We start from the raw sequence: 17,471 nt of genomic DNA on the forward strand, positions 1-17,471 counted from the left end.
CGGCGTGAATCCATTCCTCGTACAAATCCCGCGAAACATCAGGAAAAGCAGAAGTACGGGAAGAAGACGGACGAGCCAATAACTGTGCCTTCTCGGCCTCGAGACAGAAACTCGATCACAAAAGCTTGAAGCCTCTTTTTCCAGCTCCCATATCCGTTCATCAAGCCGCACCTCTCTGAGAGCCTGGATAATGCTGCATTCTCCGATGACTCTTAACAACTCGTCATATTTCTCCTTCAGTTCATCTCAGAGAGCCTGGTTAATGCCGCTATTACCGAACCATCTGCAGATATCGCGGTGCTTGTTACGATATTCATAATATTTCTGCTTCATGTTCTGAAAAAATAGCCTTACGCCTCTCCTCTCGTCGGGTGCTCTTAATCTCCAAAATCACAACCTGAAAGAAAGAGAAACTGAAAAAGAAGAGTAATAAAGAAACTTTGAACTCGACATACAAAAACGAAGAAGGATTGGAAAACTTACCCTAAGATCGAGGCCGGCTATGCTCCTAGATAAAGTGGAATCCTTTAGCTTTTCAAGGGTTTTAACCTCTACATCAAAACAGAGGGGACCAAGAGAAGGGGACCACGTCCTTTGTGTCAACCAACAAATTTTGATCAATGGGGATCGCAATAGTCTGCGTGGTCCCCTCCAACCTCACCTTGAGTCAGGTAAGTCCCTCCCCCCATCATCCTTACCTCCTCGGCATCCACATCAGAGCCCGTCTCGTAACCTTGCGCAGATGGCTCGTCCTGCCACAAGTCATCAGGGACTCTCTCCGATTGCCCTTCAAATTTCATCACGGTCTCAGAGAGAGTAGTACCCTCTTCGACTTTAGACGATGGCAGAATAGCGGACGGTAATTGATCGGGTCCAAGCTTGCACTACTATTGAGTAACGAGGATGGTCGATGCAGTTTTACCTAATAAGGCCGGGATCGAATCCACAAGGAGTTAATTGATTTGGAATTAGGTTTATATCTAAGTCTAGATGCGTGTTTTGTTCCTAATTACGCTTCCACACATTTTGGTTTTGATTCTACTTCTAATTCTATTCTATTTTATGCAATTATTAAAGCTAAGTACAATAATTTTGATGTTGGTTTTCAAGTGTTTAAAAGGACTAGGGTAGTGACTTCCGCCTAGGTGGATATCTAATGGGTAGCAAGAATATAGGGCAAGCTTGATTAATTTGGGGTTGTAATATAGCTATCACACCCAAGTAGTCACTTTATAACTCTCGATAGTTTGAGTGATTTTGCCCAATTTGGGTTTCTCAAGTCCAAATGGGTATTCATGCAAGTCACGTGATATTAGCTTAAGTCGGGTATTACTATCTCTAGGTTTAACCCTTTAATTGTGGCTATCAATTTCTTAAGTTCAGCTCAATTCCTTGTTAGCCTAGTTTTCCTAGACTTAGTCCCTCTTTCTCAAGAAGAGACTAAATCATAAGGGCATGAATCAGTGTTTACAACCACTAATTCTACAATTCTAGCGAGAACTAGGCTAAATATCACTAACTCATAAACATTCAAACCCTAAAATTCAGTACCCATTAAATACCCACACTAGGGTTGGGTCACAACCCTAGCTATGGGTTTAGCTACTCATAGAAATAGCAGAAATTAAAGATGAAAAGAAGATAAAATTACAAATACTAGATTAAAAGATGAAAATCTAATGTTATAAGGAGAATCTAATACAAAATTGCCCAAAATGGAAGTTCCTGTCGTCTCACGTGCTCAGGAAATACACAACCATGTAAGCTCTTTGAACCTCAGCAACCGCGGTCCGCGTAATTCCAATCGCGGCCGCGTAGGTACTTTCGCGACCGCACCTTTCTGACGCGGTCCGCGTTCATGTTTTGGCCCAAAAATCCATCTCTCTGAATCTTCCTTTCGCGGACCTCGAAATAGTGCTCGCGACCGCGTTGTATATTTCGCGGCCGCACAATATTTGTGCGGTCTGCGTTTCATATTTTTTGTCCCAGTCTTGGTTTTTGTTAAGTTCTGACTCCTTTATGAGTTGCTTATGACTCCTTTGGCTCATTTTGAACAATCCCTGCAAGCAAGCATAATACATTAGTTTCCGGGAATGCCTTCACGCATTTTTGGCTCTAAACACAAGTAAAAGAGAGCAAATAATAGGTTAAAATCCCTACATATCAGTAATTCGGTGTCATCTTCAAGATCTATGGTCGTCATTTCTCGAACGACAAAATCCCCCATCACCGAATTCGCCACTCGGACAGCTCCTTCACCGACGTCCACTAATCTCCTCTTGCGGGGAAGTAAATTACCACCACTCGGCGATGATTCCTCTTCATCGTCCTTGTCTACTAGAAGATGCAAAGGGGAAGTCGGGAGTTCTGCTGCAGATTTAGTCAACGACCGAGCATACCTAGCCACGACAGAAGAAGGTACAGAAGCAGACAACCGGGCAGGCCTGGTCGCGGTCATAACATGAACAGACTCTGAAGAAGAAGTAGCCTTCCTCTTACAAAATGCAGGAGGAGGAGCCCTCGGTCTCCTCGAAGATCCTCGGGCTGAAAAAGAAAGATTAAAGGATTGTCACTTCCTATACAAAACTATAACGAGCAAGCGACCATGAGGTCAAAACAATATAGATATGATATATATATATATATATATATATATATATATATATATATAGATGAACTCACCGATCGCGGAAGACGCAAACCTGAACTTCTTGAGAAAGGCTGGCCATTCACGAATCCCACAGTGTGAGGCAAAACCTAGCTGACCGAGTGATGAATGTCCCCGACCAAAGGAGGGGCGTAGTCTCGGTTGCACGGAGAAGGGACGTAATGTCAGCCTATGACTAAAACAAGTAAAATAAACGCTTGACAAAAAAGAGATACTTACTGGCGTAATTCCAAGTCTTAGAGAATCCACTCGCATTAGCCACCACGTCCTCGGTTTTGATGAAAAAGTAGTTGAGCCAGAACTGACGATTTTCCTTGTCGTCCATCTTCACCACCAGACATTTACTTCCTCGCTGGCGAAGGTACAAGATCATCCCCTATAGGAAGTAGGGACGAAGAGGTGCTTCAGGTTTCGCAGTGTGACCCCGACCCCGGCCAACTCCGCATATTTAGTAAACATGCGGATAAGCTTGTAGATGTGTGGAGAGAGTTGGGCCGGGAAAACTCTGTAATAACGGCAAAGTTCCTCCGCCAACGGGGGAAGAGTAAACAAATAGCCGATGTAGAAAGGATACGCATAGAACGCGCAATACCCGGGGAGGTGTATTTGTACCACATCGCGCTCCGCTGGGATCAGATTGATATGGGCAGTTATTTTGAACTTTGCCTTAAGCTCAGCGAGATCGACCTTTTTCATGGCTGATGTCGAGACCTCAGGGTCGTCCTCAGGCATCTTCGAAAAGTCGGACCTAACTTTTCCACTACGAGGGATTATTTCCTCCGCCGTAGGAAATTCTTGTACTCAATGGCAATAGAAACACTATCATCATGAAGAAGCATACGCACCGCCAAAGAGATATGGTCAGTTGCAATGCCGGAACGAGAGGGTACGTTAACCATATTTTTTGGAGAAGATATTTTAAGTACAGAAGGGTTGGAAGCAACTGGAATCACCAGAATCGGGGGAGTGGATACGTAATAACGAAGTAAAAAGAAGACAAGGATTCAATATAAAGAATAGAGAATAAGACACATGGATTCGATGTTAAGAATATGCAAAACACAAACGAGTGGTCTCACGTCCTTATTTATAAGAGTTCAAGTGCGAGGGCCAAGAAATCAGGCCATCATTACCCAGCGCAGGTATCAAAGTAACAGAGGCACGGGAAACGATGCAAAGCATCGGGAACATACGTCATAATGACGCATGATGTCATGAGGTCATTTTGAAACGATGCGACCCTAAAGATTGCGGCTCATGAAAGGTCATGTTGTCACCTCATCCGAAACGTCACTACTTGACTTGCTTGCCTAATTTTGCCGACCACGATAAATAGAGTCTGCTCATCAAGGCCGTGTGGGGTCGGCCTTAATTAGCGGAGGGACTAACTGTATAGGCCTAAATCTGCCCTAAGAATATTTAGCGTAATACGACATTAAGGAAAGAGTCGGTCGAGGTCGACCAGGAAGCAACAAGATTCATGGCCGAGATGTCAACCATGACCGAGGTCGAGCATTGTGTAAAGAACAGTAACGACTAGTTTTCGAAATAGAATATTAGAGAGAATACACTTGTACTATTAGGGTTTGCTAGGGATATGTGTCAAATATATAAGAGAAGAAGAAAAGGAAGAGGGGCAGGTAATACTCATTTGATAAGAACACTTTTCAAAAGAAGATTTTCTCTCTCTTGGAAAAATACAAAGGTTACCTTTTTTACCAAGATTCTTGCTCATATTATTCTACACATTTTTATCAGATCCGAGGATTGATCAAGCAAATCTTGGATCTATCTATCATTCATCATTGTCAGGAAAAATATTTGTCAATCCATCAATTATTGGGTAAATAATTTCTCCTATTTACTTAAATATCATTTATTGTTATTTATTACTAGTTACACCTTCATTATTGCTCACACTTTAAGAATATTTTATACTTATTGTTATCAATCCTTTACGGAATATGTCCTCATCTCCCACATATTTTCAAGATTTACATATAGAGTTATTATCTTTAACTAAATTTAACATACTATTACTTAAATTTAACAGTTTAGCCGAAAATTACGCCTTTTGAAACAATAAGTAGTGGAGTATTTCAATTTTTGTTATAGCAGTTGAGTTTTGGACGAGTTCTATGCGCGCCCCAATCATATCATTGTTTACTTGGTACTTCCGAAAGTCTTATCTTTCTGTCTCACGTAGATTTTGAAAAACTGGTCATTGAAACATTACTGTAAGATTTTGCTAGCCAATACTCATGTGTCCAGTAGCATAAATGCGTGAACAACATTATTATTTAAAAAATATTAGGGACATGTGTATACGGTTAAAATCGATCATCGGTCGTGAAGATCGATCGATGATGGCATTTCAATTGAGGGATGCCTTCATGAAGATCCCGAGCGTATTCCGTGATGGGGGCGTCGAGCCCGGGCGCTCGAATCGAATGAGGTGACATCGGTCGATACAGGTCCCGAACATCGATGCCCGAAAGTGATCACCTAGCTCGAAATCAAGGCCGAGGTTCCGATCCGGTACCGAGCTCGAGGCAGTATCGAGTTCACAGACAAAAGCTGTTACAACCGCACCACATGAGAGAATCTCTGCGAAAATTAAGGAGGAGACATACCATCATGGGTCCTCCACTAGTAATATTTATTCCATCATGTTGCTATAGATAAAGTAGCAATCCTTAGCTATAAAAGTCAGGAGAGTTTGTAATAGAGGACATCTTTGACTGGGATTAAGAATTTATTGTGTTTATCTTACTAAAGCTCACCTAAAATCTTTGTTCATCATCTTTCTATTTTTTGCACTATAAATACGTGTATTGTTATTTTCATATCATAGGAATCTACTTGCCCTTAGAACCATACATAAATTCAACTTTATCCGATTTTTCGGGTAAACAACATGATCTAAGTGACAACATAATAATTCATCTACTTGCCATAATTATAAGAAACATACATAATATTCTAATCTTGTCTCAAAATCGAAACCAAAATTTAAAGTTTATGAACTTCTATAATCAGTGGTGAAGCCAAGAATTTCTCTAAAGGCGTTCAAACTTGAAAGAAGTGAAAAAATATCCCGATAAAGGGTGTTTAATATATGTTATATACCTCTAAACCCTAATATTTTACCTATACACATAATATAATTTTTCGACGAAAGGTGATTAATTGATCACACTTAATAGGTTGTAGCTTCGCTCCTGTCTACAATGACTTTAAATTAATATACAATAGATTTGAGTTTAAAATTATATATTTATAAATATTTAGGAAACATATATGCAAACAAAAGGTACCGAAAATTCATTTGCACTCGTAACTTATAAGTTATGTTCTCCCCTAATTGCAAGATCTTTGAATCTAGTCAAAATATCAATTATAGCGCTGCTACTAATTAATAGACAACATGACAATTATCTAAGAACCAAAATTTTGAAGCTCTTTAGCCTTCAATTTAATTTCCCCCCTTTTTCTTGGTACGAAGAAATGTAACAATTATTTAAGTGTTAAATATGATTAAATTATATTATCTCTGTTTTAAGTTATGTGAACTTATTATTATTTGAGGGAGTTAAACAAAGTTTGCTATGATCGTATTTCTTGAAAATACTTTCTAAATATTTTAAGTTGTTAACTATTGTGACTTGTATTAGTTTTTATATAGTTTCTTGTTGGTTCTCCAAGTACACGCAAGTATACATGACCGTCAAGTAATAAAGTAATTCGAAAATCAGATGTCGAACCCACGAAAACTTAGATTAGTTGTTATTTAAGCTAACAAAAATTAATTAACTGTCCAAGATAATAAAAAATATTGTTTTTCTACTAAATTACTTTTGCAGAAGTTGAACAAGTAATTCACTCATTTATCAAGGATGCAAACCTGCATTTTTGAATTTTACTCATAGGAGATAAAAATTTCAAGGTTGTGATCGGTTTATCAATCCTATTAAGTTCAATAACAACACTTGTTAATTCAGATTATGTATGGTTGCTAATTGACCGAATCTTTTATATGAATAGCATGTTCCCACAATACTATTCGTTTATCCACAATATATCAATCCAATATTCTTATGGTATTGAGTCTATCGTGGACGAATATAATACGGTATTCAACTAAGCAAGACTGTTAGGTATATTTCTATATTAATCGTGAAATCGTTCCCCGAGCCACGAGTTCAGAAACAAGCTCTTTTTAGTTCTACTCCAATCTAAACACAACTTTCACAAGCATAACATAGATAGTAGGGTGAATTGGTAGTTACAACAATTCACAAGTTAAAAATAAAATTAAAGAAACGACCATAAGATGATAATACGAATTAACGAAGATGTAATTAATAAACATTAATAATCATGTCAACCACAACCCTAGAAACTAGAGTGCTTAGCCAGTCATGTTCGTAGTAACAATTTTCAAAGTATTTTGCATAAATAAATTACAAAGAAAAGATGAAGGAATGAAGAACTCGATGATTTTCTCCTTCAAAAGTTGTACCATATGATGTTCTTGCCTCCAAAATAATGTCCCAAAGTCTTCTCTCCTTCCAAAGTAGTGTCTCCCCCCTTAAAAGCACGTTTTAATGTATTTATAGCGGCTAGGGTTTTTTGGGGAGAATTGGGCTTTTCCTAATTTAGATGGGAGAAGCTGATATTTTCTGCTCCAGTCCCAGTCTGGAGAAGTGAACCTCGATTGGCTGTCCGGTACTTTTCTTGTTTCTTCTGCTCTGGTCCCGGTCTGGTGAAGTGAACCTCGCTTCGTTGCCCGGGACCCTAGCACCAAACTTTATACTTCCTGGAAATTCTTCCGTTTTTACTTCACTTTGCATGCAAACTTTCTAAATCACTTCCAATTGACTCTCACATATATAAATAACATTATTAAACTCGAGTCATAAATATTCACACAAAAATTAACAAGATCGAGGTATAATGCAAGGCAAATTACATGTAAAAACATGAATTTTTAGCCAAACATCACCACCCCACACTTAATCTCTTGCTCATCCTCAATCAACCAACAATTAACACTATTCTTGGGCACTTTATATTTACACATTTGAATCACACTACACCAATGACCATGGTTGATAGCAACAATTAATTTGTAGCATATGCGATCACTTACACTTCACTTTAACTTATGCCATTCTTCAAAAATATTCATAACAAAGACGGCGTGCTTATAATAATCCTAGCCTCTAAAATCGACTCAGTGTCACAATGCACTCATGGCTTTTACATCTAACATCCTTGAGAAGTCTAATGACGTTACATATCCCTCGTGAAACTATGTGCCCTCACAACAAGAACAAAAGAGTAAGTTGAATCCACACATTCAAATCAAACGCTTAAATATATTTTAAGGACTCATATATATCAAAGAAAACTACTCACTTTCATAAAAGAAGTTGCATGCATGCAATTGGTACCATAGGCTTGCCCTTAATGTAAACCTATACTAATGTAGGCTCACTCAATCTAAAATCAATTAAGACCTTTTCATGGTTGTAATATGGGCTAAGGGACGTGAAGGATATATTAAGAATAGTGACTAACCCCCCTAAGCACTTTAACACATCTCATAATCAACCGTAAGCGCAAATTCTTCAATCCCAACTTCAATTTCACAACGAAAATCATCCCTAACAGCGTTCCCTCTTTCTTTAGGCACTACTTTAATTCATACCCACTAGCAAGAACAAGATATCAATTTATTCATCTATGTTTTTCCTTCTCTTTTTTCAGATTTTTTTTTCTTCAAATTTTGCTAGTGATGTATTCTTTTACAAAACAAGTGCACTTTTCTTCCTTTCATTGGTTCCACTCGAAATCCACCCAAATTCCCTCCTCACTTTTTTTAGCGCTCATTTCACAATTGAAGTGCTTCAAGAGGTAAAAGGATAAAAATAACGTCAATTAAGAATAAAAGGGATATATGCTTGTAATGTGGGTGCCAAATAAAAGCTATAGGATCAAAATACTAAACTAAGGATAGATTTTATTTGAAATAAGCATTAAGCTCAAAAAGAACAAAGACAACCTAAAATCATTTTTCAAACCAAGTCTCACCTAAAATTTCGCTTCGACTCATATACCGACCAAGTTCTAGACACAAGTACAATGACATGGACTACACAAAAATCTCACTTCACACATGGCACATGACTCACTAAGGACGGTCTCATTCCGACTCTCAAACTAATTCAAGTATTCACAGAGCCATAAGATATTAAGCATTAACCACAAAGTGAACATGAGTCAAGAAAATGAGACATATGCATCACAAAACATGCTATCCAAATAACCAAGGAATCATAAGCAATTTTAGCACATAGGAAAGATACTACACATGCCAAATTCTAAATATGCTACTATCAAACAAGTCAAGAGCGCCTAGGAATCACATCTATCCAGCATTTATTTCCTAAATACTACCCTACTCAAAATAAAAACAATTACGACCCGGTTCAAACTACATCCTATGGAAAAGAACCGAGGCACAAAAAAAATCACGGGGGATTATTACTATCTAAAGGAAACTAAAAGATATATTTTTGGATTTTTGTTTAGACTTTATTCCCTCAAGAAAACTGTCTAGGAGATCCATTGTCGGGAAAAATCTAATTATTCTACCTTTTTTCGATTTTTCTTATTTTCCACATTTAAAAAAAATATTAAGCTACTAAAATACTACACAACTACTAAAACAAAAATAAGAAGCTAAAATCAAAATAAGAAGTTAACATTTTTCTAACATACCACAAGTAATTATCTAGAGGAATTCTCCCACCCCACACTTAAAAGAGTGCAGTGTCCCCAGTGCATAAATAAAGCAAAACAATAACGAGCGTGGACAAGAAACTACGTGAAAGGCCAAAGGCCGAACCAATCACGGCTCACGAGGTACTCAGATTTTTTCCGGGCATGGCCTTTTTTGTGGGCACCCCACACTTAGTTCTCGCCATCTAGCTCACTTTTGCACTCTTCCAATGACTTTGCTTCCTATGCTTATAATCCTACAAAATAAAAACAGACACTATAAGAATAATATAATAAAAATAAAAATAAAAGATAGCAGTAAAGCTGGGTTTCCTCCCCAAAAATACCTAATTTAATGTCGCGGTACAACGCATAATCTCGCCTAATAATTGGATTGTAACACCTTCGACTTCTGATGATCAAAGACACCTCCATAATAGTGCTTTACTCTTTGCCCATTCACTAAGAACGTTCTTTCGCCATTTATGACGCGTAACTCAATTGCACCATGTGAAGTGACTCTTACTACCTCAAACGGGCCCGACCATCTCGATATGAGATTCCACGAATAGAGTCTCAACCTCGAATTGAACAAGAGAACCAATTGGCCTGGTTCGAACTCGTGATTATGGATATTCTTATCATGCAAGCGCTTGGTATTTTCTTTATATAACTTGGCATTCTCATACGTGTGCAAGCGAAACTCATCAAGCTCGTTCAATTGCATCAACTGTTCTTCACCCGCTAATTCTACATCAAAGTCAGCTTCTTTATCGCCCAATAGGCCTTGTGCTCAAGTTCCACCGGTAAATGACATGCCTTCCCATAAACCATCTTGTAAGGGGAAGCTCTGATTGGAGTTTTGTACGATCCGGTATGCCCATAGAGCATCATCAAGCTTTGCAACCCAATCTTTCCTACTTGCACTAACCGTCTTCTCCAGAATCTGATTTATCTCTCTATTTGACACTTCAACTTGTCCACTAGTCTGAGGATGGTAGGCGGTCGCAACCTTATGTTTGACCCGTATTTCGCTAAGACATTGTCCAACAACTTGTTACAGAAATGGGTGCCCCCATCACTTATCATCACTATCAGAGTACCGAACCTTGTAAAGATATGCTTTTTCACAAAGTTAACCACAACCTTGGCATCATTGGTAGGAAGAGAAATGGCCTCCACCCACTTAGACACATAGTAAACGGCCACCAAAATATACTTGCACCCATTGGATGAGGGAAACAGACCCATAAAATCAATTTACCACACATCGAAGATTTCAACCTCCATAATACCATGCAATGGCATCGCATGCCTTTTCGTAATCGTTCCCGTTCTATGGCATCTATCACACTTACTCACGAACACATGGGCATTTTTAAACAACTTAGGCCAATAGAAACCTGATTGCAACACCTTGGCTGTCGTTTTGTCACCCGCATGATGACCACCATAAGGCGACGCATGACAGTCATGTAAGATAACATTTATTTTAGATTCGGGCACAAATCTTCTCATTAACTAATCGGTACAATATTTAAATAAAAATGGCTCATCCCACACATATGATCTCATATCTCGCAAGAACTTCTTTTTTAGCATAAGGTTCAAGGTCAGGTGGCATTTCTCCACTTGCTAGATAGTTTACAAAATTTGCATACCATGGCACCTCCTCAGCAGTAACGGCCATCAATTGCTCATCCGGGAAGGTTTCCTTGATGACATCTCCCTCAGCTACATGATTCCGAGTTTCTAACGGGGATAAGTGATCGGCCACTTGATTCTCTGTTCCTTTACGATCTCGGATCTCCAAGTCAAATTCCTACAAGAGTAAAACCCAACGGATTAGCCTTAGTTTAGCATCTTTATTTTCAAACAAATACCTGATGGCTACATGATTTGTGTAGATGATGACTTTGGTGCCAACCAAATAGGACCGAAATTTATCGAACGCCCACACTAGAGCAAGCAACTCATTTTCAGTCATAGTATAATTTATTTGAGAAGGAGCGAGAGTCTTACTTACATAGTAAATGGAGTAAAATATTTTGCTCCTCCTCTGGCCCAATACGGCCCCAATTGCACCATCACTAGTGTCACACATCAGCTCGAAAGGCTCGTTCGAGTTAGGAGCCACTATGATTGGTACACTCACTAACTTCTTTTTCAGCTGATCGAGTGCTTTCAGACAAGCATCGTCAAACTTGAATGGCACATCCTTCTCTAACAACCTGCACAAATGAGAGGAAATTTTTGAGAAATCCTTTATAAATCGGCGATAAAAACCTGCATGTCCCAAAAAACTCTGAACTCCTTTCACTGAAATTGGTTGTGGCAACTTTTCAATTGCTTCCACCTTAGCCTTGTCAACTTCCAGCCCATCTTTGGACACCTTGTTCCCCAGCACTATACCTTCACATACCATAAAATGACACTTTTTCCAATTTAGTTCCAGATTAGTCTCCTCGAACCTAGTAAGCACTTTAGCAAGATCGGTCAAGCATTCATAAAAAGAGGGACCAAACACAGAAAAATCATCCATAAAGACCTCCAAAAATCATTCCACCATATCAGTAAAAATAACCATCATACACCTTTGAAAGTCGCAGGTGCATTAAATAATACAAATGGCATTCTCTTATATGCATAAGTGGCACAAGGGCATGTAAAAGTTGTATTTTCTTAATCTTTCGGGGAATAGCAATCTGATTATACCTCGAATAGCCGTCAAGGAAACAATAGTATTCTTGTCCGGCTAACCTTTCAAGCATTTGATCAATGAAGGGGAGAGGGAAGTGAACTTTTCGTGTAGTATTATTCAACTTCCTATAATCTATGCATGTCTGCCAACCAGTCACAGTCCTAATTAGGATTAATTCATTTTTTTCATTCACTACAATAGTCATACCCTCCCGTTTTAGGTACACATTGGACATGGCTTACCCACTTACTATCGGAGATAGGAAATATTATACCTACCACCTACGTTGAGCCACTTAATCACTTCTTTTTTTACCACCTCTTTCATATTTGGATTTAGGCGGCGTTGATGTTCCACGCTAGGCTTGTGTCCCTCCTCCATGAGTATTTTGTGCATGAAGAATTCAGGGCTAATACCCTTTATGTTAGACATTGTCAAACCAATGGAACGCTTGTGCTCCCTCAGTACCTTTAATATCTTTTCTTCCTGCAGGTTAGACAAATGAGAAGAAACAATCACAGTTAAAGTGTTAGAACTTCATAAATATGCACAATGAGGATGAGATGGTAAGGGTTTAAGTTCCAGTTTTGGGGCCTCCTCAACTAAAGGTTTAGGAGGCGGGCCGATTGGCCTATCCAGAGGCTCAAATTGGGATCTTTCTCTTATGTATTCACAAGATGCATCCAGAATTTGGAATATCTCCTCAACCTCTTCTTCAAGTTCCAAGTGAGTGAACAACATCAATGCATTTTCTAGTGTATCTTCTTTAAACGCACTTGGCTCCATGACTGCTTCATTTATCTCCACCACAGAAATCATGGCAAGGTCCTCGTAATGACGAGGCAACTGAATGGATCGATATACATTGAAGACTGCTTCTTCATTGTCCACCCTCATGATCATCGTACCTTCTCAGACTTTGATAATTGCATCTCCAGTGGCCAAGAGAAGTCGTCCAAAGATGATAGGAACTAACTCATCAGCCTCGTAGTCCAGGATGATAAAATCTGCAGGGAAAATAAACTTCCCAATCTGCAGCAAGACGTCCTCAATCACCCCATCAGGATAAACATAAGATCTATGAGCAAACTATAGCATCACCGTGGTGGGTCTCGGAGCTCTTAAGCCCAATTGTTTGAACACTGACAACGACATCAAATTGATACTTGTACCCAAACCACACAAGGCTCTACCCACATCGATCTCACCAATCCTCGCGGGGATGGTAAAACTACCCGGATCCTTAAGCTTTTGTGGCTTGTGTTGATCCTGGAAGTGCACTCCTAAGTAAGTGAGGCAGTTTCAAACTCAGTTAACTTCCTTTTATTTGCCATTATATCCTTAATATATTTTGCATATTTTGGGACATCACAGAGCATGTCCACCAAAGGGATATTCAAGTGTATCTACTTCAACATATCTAGAAATTTGTAAAACATGTGATCATCATTCTTCTTTCTCAATCTTTGAGGAAAATGGGGTGGCACCCTCTATGATATATGCTCAGACTCTGTTTTGTTTTTCTCATCTACCTTTATAGGTTTTGAAACTCTTTCTTCTTCGAGCCCAAATGACTCATTTTTCTTCTTAGGCACTTCTACCAACTCTCTCCCATTTCTCAACGTCACTGCATTGACTTGAGAATTTTTCTCCATATCGCTTGGGAGAGCTCCAGCAGGTCGATTGTTCTGATTGTTAGCCATTTGCCCAAAACGCTTCTCTAGATTTTTGAACCCTGTGCGCAATTGTTGATTCTCATCCCTAACTTGTTGATTCTCAGTCATAACTTTCTGGTTGTCTATCAAGAGCTTTTTTATCATGTCAGTCAAACTCTTCTCTGCTTGTTGGGGGGGGGGGTTAGGTGGCTGATTTTAATTAGCTTGAGGCCTATTATTCTAATTTCCACCCCAAGGGAAGTTAGGATGATTCCTCCAGTTCGGATTGTATGTGTTACCATATTGATCATTTTGATTCATCGGCCCTCTATCTTGTTGCCCCACATAGTAGATGAACTCCGGATTCGCGGGGCATATGTCATTTGTGTGACCTTCATGATATTACTTGTAGCAAGTAGATATCTGTTGCACATGTTGCATCTGTTGTGCTTGGTGCATTGTTATTTTATTCATCTGATTTGCTAATCTCGCTATATTTTCCCTCATGGATAATAAATCATCAACGTCAATTACACATGCTGCCTTCTATTTAAGTGCTCTTCGTGGTTCCTCATCTCCTTGCCAATTATTTCCATTAGCAGTGAAATTATTTTGTAGGATATGGATTTCACTATACGATCTTGCCATGCAACTACCCCCACATGCTAAGTCAAGATTCATCTTTGATGTCTCGTCCAACCCATCAACTAAAGTGTGATCCAACACCTCATAAGTTTGGCAATGATGTGAGCAGTGTCTGAGTAACTTCTTGTATCTTTCCCAAGCTTGACGAAGAGTCTCGCCATCTCATTGTTGAAACCCAAGAATCTGGCTCCTCAGCGACTTTGTCTTCTTAGTGGGAAAACCTTGATTAAGAATTTTCGTGCTAGATAATCCCAATTGTGGATCGAGTTTGCGAGCTCCTTCTGCAACCATTCTTTGGCTTCCCCCATCAGTGAAAAAGGAAACAACGTCATTCTGACGTAGTCTTTGGAAACACACTACTAGAAATCCAGGAAAAATCGATCAAAAAAATCGACCAACTTTGGTCGGTAATGGCCAATAACCATCCAAAACGCGACCATTTACATGTGGGCGGTACTTTAGGGGTCGGAAAGACATACCGACCAATGTTGGTCGGAAATTACCGACCAACTTAGGTCGGTCAATTAAATTAAAAAAATAATATTGCAAAAAAAAAAACTACCAAAGTTCGTCGGTTTTTTCCGACCAAAGTTGGTCGGTATTTTAATTATGTAATCAAAATATTCACCATATGGGAATCAAACCGGGGTCTGTACTGTGGCAGGATACTATTCTACCACTAGACCATTGGTGTATTTTGTTTTAAGACTGTCTTTTATTTGATTTATACTCTTTAATTATATTTTCGCCCGAAAATAACCGACCAAAGTTGGTCGATTTTATTAAAAAATAAAATTACCGACCAAAGTTGGTCAGTTTTTTAAAATGACCGCCCGAATTAACCGACCAACTTTGATCGTTTTTTTAATATTAATTTTTATTTATCTTAATTGAAAAACCAACCAAAGTTGGTCGGTTTCTTGAAAAATAAATTTCGCGGGACTCAGAAATAGTTTTCCGTATTTTTGCGCCAAAGAAAACCGACTTTGGTTTCGTAAAAAAAAATAATTAAAAAATAGAATATTTTGAAAAACTGATCAACTTTGTTCGGTTTTTTGGCCGGTTTTTTGACCGACCAAAGTTGGTCGATCGACCTTGGTCGATTTTTGTCGAATTTCTAGTAGTGACATTCGGATAATTATAAGTATCCGTAATTTTCAAAAAGTTTTGAATGTGCCATTGCGGATCTTTATGATATAGACCCACATACTTTCTTGTGGACTGAATTTGCTGTACTATGTACTGTTTGAGCTTAAAGTGACTCATTATATCAGGCTTCACTATAGTCTGAGTCATACTAGCAAGATTAGGCCTTGCAGTCTCTATCACTGATTGCTCTTCATTACATGCCATCTCTAGTGGTTGAGGTTGAACTAAAATGTCCAACTCTTCTTCTGTTCTAGTTCTAGCTTCAATTTCCCTCCTTACCATGCGAAGTGTTCGTTCTATTTCAGGATTAAGAGGAAGGAGGTTGTTCGCTCTTCTACTCCTCCGCATCCAAGAGAAGAGCATGCATTAACACAAATAAAGCAAACTGAAAATTAAAACTTGAACAAATAATGAATAAAAGCTTAACTTAAATAAATAATCAATAACTAAGTCCCTGACAACGACGCCAAAAACTTATTGGTTTCCTAAGTACACGCAAGTATACGTGGCCGTCAAGTAATAAAGTGACTCAAAAGTCGGATGTCGAACCCATAGAGACTTAGATTAATTGTTACTTAAGCTAACTAAAATTAATTAACTGTCCAAGATAATCAAAAATGTTATTTTTCTACTAAACTACTTTTGCAGAAGTTGAACAAGTAATTCGCTAATTTATCAAGGATGCAAACGTGTGTTTTTGGATTTTACTTAGAGGAGAAGAAGATTCCAGGGTTGTGGTCGGTTTATCAATCCTATTAAGTACAATAACCACACTTGTTAATCCAGATTATAAATGGTTGCTAATTGAACAGATCATTTATATGAATAGCATGTTCCCACAGTACTACTCGCATATCCACAATATTTCAATCCTTTATTCCTATGGTATTGAGTCTATCATGAATGAATATAATACGGTATTCAACTAAGCAAGACTGTTAGGTATATTCCTATCCTAACCGCAAAATCGTTCCCCTAGCCACGGGTTCAGAAACAAGTTCTCTTTAATTGCACTCTAATCTAAATACGGCTTTCCCAAGCATAGCATATATAGTAGGGTGAATTGGTAGTTACAACAATTCACAAGTTAAAACTAAAATTAAAGAAATAACCACAAGATGATAATCCGAATTAACGAAGATGTAATTAATAAATGTTAATAATCATGACAACCACAACCCTAGAAACTAGAGTGTTTAGCCACTCATGTTCGTAGTAACAATTTTTCAAGTATATTGCATAAATAAATTACAAAGAAAAGATGAAGGCATGAAGAACTCAATGATTTTCTCCTGCAAACGTTGTTCCTCGTAATATTCTTGCCTCCAAATAATGTTTCCAAAGTCTTCTCTCCTTCCAAAGTAGTGTTCCCCCCCCCCCCCCCAAAAAGCACGTTTTTTATGTATTTATAGCGGCTAGGGTTTATTGGGGAGAATTGGGCTTCTCCTAATTCGGATGGGAGAAGCTGATATTTGTTGCTCCGGTCCCGGTCTGGCGAAGTGAACCTCGCTTCATTATCCAGGACCTAGGCACCAAACTTATACTTCCTGCAAATTCTTCCGTTTTTACTTCACTTTGCATGCAAACTTTCTAAATCACTTCCAATTGACTCCTAGACATATAAATAACATTATTAAGCTCTAGTCACAAATATTCACACAAAAATTAACAAGATCGAGATATAATACAAGACAAATTACATGCAAAAACATGAATTTTTAGCCAAACATCATTTCTAATTGTATAAATTATTTTGAAAATTTTATATTCAAATTCACAAAAAGATAAGTTAATTTAACCCTCCTACTCCGAAAGAAGATTCACATAAGTTGAAACATGTATGATATATGACTAAAATAAAACACAA

The 17,471-nt window shown here is 38.4% G+C and overlaps 1 protein-coding gene and 1 non-coding gene across 2 annotated transcripts; one reads left to right on the forward strand and one right to left on the reverse strand.

Moving 5' to 3' along the window:
- Positions 1 to 11,006: 11,006 nt before the first annotated feature.
- Positions 11,007 to 13,058, reverse strand: LOC138900343 (uncharacterized). The gene is made up of 5 exons (XM_070187071.1): positions 12,759 to 13,058; positions 12,441 to 12,641; positions 12,215 to 12,297; positions 11,481 to 11,925; positions 11,007 to 11,276 (listed from the first exon to the last, which is right to left on the reverse strand). Exons 1-5 carry the CDS (start codon positions 13,056 to 13,058, stop codon positions 11,007 to 11,009), a joined length of 1,299 nt encoding a protein of 432 aa, XP_070043172.1.
- A 1,488-nt stretch (positions 13,059 to 14,546) lies between these two features.
- LOC117278436 (small nucleolar RNA R71) lies at positions 14,547 to 14,653 on the forward strand. Its single transcript, XR_004508810.1, has one exon. It is a non-coding gene; the product is annotated as a small nucleolar RNA R71 (small nucleolar RNA).
- Positions 14,654 to 17,471: the final 2,818 nt, after the last annotated feature.

Source organism: Nicotiana tomentosiformis, chromosome 10 (assembly GCF_000390325.3).
Source record: "Nicotiana tomentosiformis chromosome 10, ASM39032v3, whole genome shotgun sequence".
NCBI classification, from domain to species: Eukaryota; Viridiplantae; Streptophyta; class Magnoliopsida; order Solanales; family Solanaceae; genus Nicotiana; species Nicotiana tomentosiformis.